At 43.3% G+C, this 7,469-nt stretch overlaps 1 protein-coding gene across 1 annotated transcript; it reads right to left on the bottom strand.

The window, feature by feature from the left end:
• Nucleotides 1–1,045: 1,045 nt before the first annotated feature.
• LOC306795159 (uncharacterized protein) lies at nt 1,046–5,666 on the bottom strand. The gene is made up of 2 exons (XM_079293566.1): nt 5,512–5,666; nt 1,046–3,399 (listed from the first exon to the last, which is right to left on the bottom strand). The coding sequence occupies exon 2, from the start codon at nt 3,389–3,391 to the stop codon at nt 1,622–1,624; it is 1,770 nt and encodes a 589-aa protein (XP_079149692.1). The 5' UTR covers nt 3,392–3,399; nt 5,512–5,666; the 3' UTR covers nt 1,046–1,621.
• Nucleotides 5,667–7,469: the final 1,803 nt, after the last annotated feature.

Below are 7,469 nucleotides of genomic sequence, written 5' to 3'. Positions count from 1 at the left end.
AGTTATTTCAAGGCTGGGTGACCATACTCTACGAAGGCCAACCCTCCAACTTACTTACTGCACACCCATACTCCCCCATCTCCCCCACTGTCCATATAGCTACACACCGATGCTCAGAAACACAAATATAATTTAGCTCCTTCTTGCTATGTGCGTTGGCACCTGCATGACAGAGCCCTTCTTGTCTCTAACATAAGTGTGAGCAGCAGGCGTGGCAGCATTCTATAAAGAGGCATCAGGTAGGTGTCAAAACATGTTTATCCCCACCAATTACCATCCAACTCATCCCCATTGCTTGTCCAATTTCAATCTGTGAAAAAGTCTGACAATGTGTGTTTGCCGAAAGGGAGGATATTTATCTTCTTTTCCTCTGTGCAGCATCATAGCACTTGCTTTCATCGCAGAGCACCCTCTCCCTACCCCCTCCTCCTTCTCTCTGCCTCCTGCAAGCATTCCTGCCCCTCCCCCCCTTCAGTCCTTCTAGCCGGTATGGATCTGTGAAATGTTGGCAGGGTGTGCTGCTATGGCATGGAGCCTCAGCTGTAGGCATGAGGATGTGAAAGAGAAAGAGGTGAGGAAGATTATCTCAGACAGTTGACTGATTTTTCTGGGTCCTTTTGTTTACCCAATCATTACATGCAGGCTGCGTACATTCGGCAGCCATGTTCCACCAACCAACATATTTGTAATGTGGCCATTGACCTAAAGGCCATTGCGCTTCGTAGATATGAATAATCAGTCAAACGCTTACCAACTCGAGCTAATATGAGCTGTAGGGGGAGTGGATTTCAACAAGTGGTTTGTAATTAACAGAGGTTCTGTAAATAATGTTGCTCTGCTTCTCTTGCAACTACAGTACAAAAAAATGATATTACTCATTCTTTGATTTTATGGTTTGAAATGAGTTACGATTGACTGATTCATTAGTAAGAAAGTCTGATCATAGCTTAGAGTAATGTACATTGATGGTACTGATAACCCAGTGCCTCAGACACTTGAAACACACTTGATGCTGGGAGAATGCGTGAAAAGAAAGGAAGATCACTGTAGGCTATAACAATCTCTTTTTATTCTCTATTCCGAACAATCAATTTAAAACAGTCCTCACAGGTACCATTATTATAAAAGGCCAAACGTTTATGTCATGTCTCTGCATACAGTAACAGAAAGGATATGACATTCTAAATCAGATAAAATACGAATAATGAATGCTGTTCCAAAAAACCACTCTGTACTATTCATTGGGCGCTCACACAAAGACAGATGTATTCCTTCCATTCATTAATATCATATTTGCTGCCCAATATTTTTGCTCTGCTGTCCAGTTGCACTCTCCGTCTGCACTCACCCTCCTATTCCAAACTCAAGTTTCCTCTCTGCACTTCCATCTCTCTTCCTATTTCTCTCTCTCTCTCTCTCTGTCTCTTTCTATCCTGAAGTGGTTGCATTTCATTTTTGGTTTCTCGAAAGAAAAGTTCCTTTTGCCTGAGTTACCACTGTAGACATTGCAGTGGTTACAGCATTCCACAAAGCCTAGCTGTGTTTGTGATACCTTGATGGCTTTCTCGCACCATCGGAGGATTAAACTGAATTCACATTGATTTTAAAGATGGCTTCTTTTTCAGACTGCCTGAGTGATCTCAGTGCTGTGCTCTGCCATGTCAAAGACTGCATCGGGAACTTGCTGCACGTCCCCGCTCAGGTTCACCTCCTTTTTCAGTTCAAAGTCACTCTGCTCCTTGATAGGCATCTCCACTGGCTTTTCATTACCATTAACACATTCTTCTATCTGTGTGGCAGCAGAATGTGTGCACTCTCCATTCACAGCTGGAAGTGCATCTACTTCTGCCACATCCTTTGTACCAGAAGGGCTCCCTATATCTCCATTTTCCATCTTGCTTTCTACCTCAGGCTCTGGGCAAGGCACCTCTTTCACAGGGGCCTCAGCTACCTCTTCGGACTCAGCCGTAATTTCGCTGGCAGAGACAGACTCTGAGATGACAATCTCAGGGACAGGTTCTGCTGCTTCTGGCTCAGCTGCTGCCTCAGTGCTGGGGACTTCTGTTGCAACTGATTCCTCTACTACAGGCTGATATTCAGCGGGGACCTCCTCTGCTGCAGTCTCCAAGACCTCAGCTGATTCCGCTTCCTCATTCTCAAGTTGAGTAACCTCAGATGTGGCTACAATTGGTTCCGGCGCAACTTCTTTTACTTGTTCCTCTGCTGTAGATTTCATTGCATCAGCCACCTGCTCAGGCTCTGGCTGTAGTACTTGCTCTGGTTCTGGCTCTGGCTCTGGTGATTGTTCAAGCTCTGGCTCTGGTGCTTGCTCTGGTTCAGGTTGTGGCTCGGATGCTTCCACTGATACTTGCTGTGTCTCTGATTCAAACTGTGCTGCCAGCTCTGGTTCTGGGGCTCGCTCCAGCACTGGCTCTGCAGCTTGCTCGGCCACTGGCTCGGGTTCAGGGACAGCAGCAGGGACCACTGTCTCCTCCAAAGTGGCTTCTGGCTCAGTAACAGTCTCTGGGATGGGCTCTGGCTCTTGGTCCTTGGGTGCTTCCTCTGTAGTGACGGGAACAACCTCTGGCTCTTTAACAATTTCTACAGCTAAAGCAGGTTCTTCTACAAGGAGCTCTTCAGATGCAGCTTCAGACTTAACCTCAACTGGCACAGGTTCCTCTGCTGCTGCTGCTGTAGCCTCTGGGAGCTCTACTGGGGCCTGTTCATCTACTACTGAGGCTGACTCCACTGCTGCTGCAGCTGGTTCCTCTATTGCTATAACAGGTTCCTCTACTGCTGCAGCTGGTTTCCCTGCTGGTGGAGCTGGTTCCTCTACTGCTGCAGCTGGTTCTTGTGGTACTGGAGCTGCCTTCTCTTCTGCAGAAGGTGGTTCTTCTGCTGCAGGAGCTGGTTCTTCTGCTGCAGGAGCTTGTTCTTCTGCTGCAGGAGCTTGTTCTTCTGCTGCAGGAGCTTGTTCTTCTACTGCAGGAGCTTGTTCTTCTACTGCAGGAGCTTGTTCTTCTACTGCATGAGCTTGTTCTTCTACTGCAGGAGCTTGTTCTTCTTTTGCATGATCTGGTTCTTCTGCTGCAGGAGCTGCATCCGCTTGAGCTGCAGGAGCTACCTCCTCTGGAGCTGGTTCCTCTGGAGGTGCAGATTTGGGCTCTTCTGGAGCCTTTACAGCTTCAGTTACTGCTGCCACAGCTGACCCAACAGCTTCCTCTACCACATTGCCTGCCTCAGTTGTCACTTTCGCTTCTGTGGGCGGGGCTCCGTCCTCCAATTTAGCAGACTCCTCTGCACCAGCAGCAGTTGCTGTGGACTCATCCTTTGTCTCTTTGGGATCGCTCACATCATATCCTTTCCTCTTCCTGCTCAGTTTGCCTCCCATGGTGTCCCCTAGGAACAAGTAGATGAAGGTGTATTTTAATATGACAGATAAAACATTGTTTAAAAGGGGCCTAGCTGGCTGGGTTACAGCATGTTGTGAGATAACGGTGCTAACCAATGAACCACTATGCCACCCAAGCACTGAGATGATCCTACTTTACTGAGGTACTTCTTAGGTTGTAAAAATGTATACACAACATGTGAACATTAGGAATGTATTTTGTCATACTTTCCGAAAGTCAGCGTGAGTTTGAATTAGTTCTTTCAAATGTAACAATGTTTTGTCAGAAAGGAGCATTGAGAGAAGTCTATTGTCTTGAAGTGAACTCGAAGTTTAATTCGGAAACTGCTCTCAGCCAAACAGTTTGGCGAGAACACAAATGTAAATTTATGTGAACCTTACTTCGATCAGCCAACTCAACAGAGCCTCTACCCTTTCAGGAATGTTGGGTAAGGCTCAATGCCGAATGAGCCCACAACTCTTAGTTGAACATTATGCTGTAGATGTACAACTATTCCTCTTTCCGCATGACAAACTACAAACTACATAGTTCACATTCTGCAATTCACAACCTGCAGTTAGATTGACATACAAGATATATCTGAATACAGCAAACATTTACTAGCTAGTTGTACAACTACCGTAGTTCTTTGTGTGAATGTGTCAACACTGCTGTGGCCGTAGAGGAAGAGTTTCTGATTGCAACAGAATGGAGCTTCCTTTCAGTGACAGAATAGAGAACTGGAAGTTTAACTTTATCTTACTGATAATGTTTCAGCTGATGCTGAACAAATCAACCTGTTTAAAAACAAGAGAGCCCTTAAACAGATGGGGATTACAGGTTACATTTATTTTAAATGCCACAGCCTGATTAGTTTATCTATTTCGGTTGGAGAGAGGCTATTCCAAGAAAAGCTGAAAACAGGCGATTATGTCCAAAATGTTACAAGCAGGACTTTTACTGCCTCGGAAGGTAGGAACAACCTGGGAACTGTCCATAGTGCTGCAATGGAGCAATCGAGACAGGATGCGCCATATACCATAATGGGATACAAGCTATCCGTTACACCAATCTACAGTAAAATGAACAGGTCATTATATCTGCTTTTGCAACAACGGAGACAGAATTCTGCTGTTGGACCTACTGCTAACTAATCAGGCGTTATCTATTTATGTGATTGATTTCTAACTTGCCTATTTTTTTGCCAAATCTTCTTGGTGCCGCCGGCCTCAAAATCACATAAAGCAAAAATGTACAGGTTAAGGAGAAAGCCCGAATATTTTGAGATCAAATCATCGTGGATATTTTTCCACGCGACTTTCAGAGTAAATACGTGAATGTACCGTCCACACAAAGCTTTATCACACACAATTAGAAAGATAAAGACACGCAGAGGTACGGCAGCATGTGCCGGCTGGTAACAAAGGATGGATTCCTCACCAGTAGACTCACTGACAAAAAGTAATGTGAATGGGCTTAATTGCCAGCAAACACTGATGATAATATGTGTAATAGTGGGGGATATACGCCTAGGCTATACTGTACAGGGGAATTACATTACAGTGGCCATGAACATTGGAGTGATACAAGCTGTAGAGGGGTCTCCATCCCCCATTTCAACCCGCCCACCGCTGCTTCTCTCAGCTGCTCTGCCCTTTTTGTTCAAGAGCATTTGAAAATGTCGTAGCCTACTCACACGACCATGCAAAAGAAAACGAAATTCACCACAGTAACGTGTAAATACATGAGGACCACAACTTCATAACTTTGTTTTGTGCTTTTCTTTATCCCAGTTATTTTTTATATAGCCAGGCCTGAAAAAAAAACAGCGACCTCAGAAGACGCACTAAATAAAACCCGTCCTCTTAGAACGGGAAAGAGAGAAAAGAAAGCCTGTCTTCATTATGCAAGTCTTGAAATGTTCTATTATGCAAATGTGGATAATAGGAGAAAGGCAAAGAGAGAGAACAATGGGTAAGCTGCTGCTCAAAGGCATCTGTCTTTCTCACTCACTTCTCTTTTTTTCATTTTACCCACGGAACATAGATCCTACACTTGAAACTGAAAGTGAAAAAATAAAGCATTAAAAAACTAAAGCAGTGCTCTGCATTAGACCGACCTGTATTCCTCGAAAGTGATCACTTGGGCTTCTTTTCCAGGCTCCGGCTGGATGTGATTGTGGAGGTAAACCTTAAGACTGACAGCTGCAGATTCCGCCCCTGCCTCCGAGGTGCAGTCTGGGACTGCGTAGGAACTGAGGAGTGCGTCCTTTACAGTTTTCCAGACATCTGTCCCTATCACAATCCAGCCCACCCCTGCCCCCTCTGCAATCTATACCCTCCCAATATTTAACCCCTCCTCTCCCGCACACACCCACTTCAGAGCATTTTCCTCTGTTGCGTAAATACATCCGCGGACTGGGGGTCATTTTGAGCAGACTCGCACTAATTTTACGTTGTAAAATGTCCATTTCTGCTCTGCTCTTGCTTTGCGAAAGAATATTGCCGTAGGATTTCATGTTAGCACGCTCCCCACAGGAGTATAATAGCTATAATATAAATTATGCATAGGAGGCATTATGCCAGTAAAGTCATTATGCAGCGCGCGCGCACACACACACACACACACACTCACACACACACACACACACACACGCACACACACACACACACACACACACACACACACACACACACACACACACACACACACACACACACACACACACACACAGTGATTACTTGCCAAAAGAAAATTACAGCGATTCCTTGATGTTTTCTCCCTTCTCTTGTTACATGCACGCTCATCTCTAGTTACGTCATACAAAGCAACCCTGAAAAAGAGCAAAACACATTTTGAAGAATTCTTAGTAAAATATAAAGCAAACCAATTTTATTTGGTTTAAAAGTGTTGAATTGAATATACATGATTGCAAAATGTGGTTTATTCTTGAGCTGTGGTAAACTGTTGATATATTAACTTTGGTGTGGGCTTCTGAATAACTCATCTAAATCATGCAACATTATAAATTAAAGGAACAGGCTGTGTAAAGTATTTATAGTATGTGCAATCCCATGCCTGGCTTTAAATGAATGTACAGTTCTTGTGGAGGACCAAAGGTTCACTCTAATGTTGTGAAGTATTTTGATGCATTGCGGCACGTTGCTATTTGCCTTCCATGTGTTATAGGACAAGTTGGTCCGGGGTGAGACTTAATGAAATTCAACAACTGGCCCTTCCAGGTGAACATGTTGTCTTCTTCAACAGTTTGACCGAGGCACCACTGACACACCGCCAGGTTGAGGCATATGAAAACCATTGAAGACTATCAGATAATGTGTATACTCATCAAATAATGAAGACATTTTATCTTTCTCCAACAATATAGAACATCTCATACCTCTTCCAACAGCGATCTATTTGTTTCCACTGTGAAAAGAAAGGCAAGATTAGGTGTCTCCTTTACCCACACAAACACAGTTCTTCCTTGTGAAACTGGAATCACTGTTGAGAGTGATTTCTTAGGAGATTTTAATACAATTTAAAGAATAGTGGTTACTTTATATGTATACACTCAAATTACATTAAAGGAAGGAATGCATGTCAGTACATGAAAATAGATATGATATATATGTATATATATATATAGATATTTCATGCCATTTTATATGTTTTCATTTAACACAGATTTGCTCAGACAGAATATATGTTCAATTCCAGGATGTGATACGTCGAAATGATTTCAGTGGTATAGAGAGACTGTTATTTTAAGGGATTTTTAATAAAAAATATGCATCACTCATGTTGTATTAATGCAAAACACACAATATTATTGAGGAGACAGCACCCTCTCCTGTTACAAGAGTCCATTGCATAGCACCTGTGAAGAAACCTTGATGCGCATCAAGATCAATGATACACGATAAACCTTTTAGATGTAAAAAGTAACCAATTTCAATGTTATATGCAAATATCTCTGTTGATGATAAATTAAATATTCCTAGTTCATTCAGTATGTCACCACAAAAAAAATGGAGTGGAAGAAAAAAAAAACTAGACAAATAAACTGACTGTCAC

This window comes from Melanostigma gelatinosum (assembly GCF_949748355.1).
Source record: "Melanostigma gelatinosum genome assembly, chromosome: 2".
In the NCBI taxonomy this organism is placed as follows: Eukaryota; Metazoa; Chordata; class Actinopteri; order Perciformes; family Zoarcidae; genus Melanostigma; species Melanostigma gelatinosum.
Note: the sequence above shows the minus strand (reverse complement) of the source record. Positions and strands in the feature narration are given on the sequence as shown.

What these genes read in the sequence shown, in the direction of transcription:
- LOC306795159 (XM_079293566.1), bottom strand. Translation starts at nt 3,391, where the DNA reads ATGGGAGGCAAACTGAGCAGGAAGAGGAAAGGATATGATGTGAGCGAT.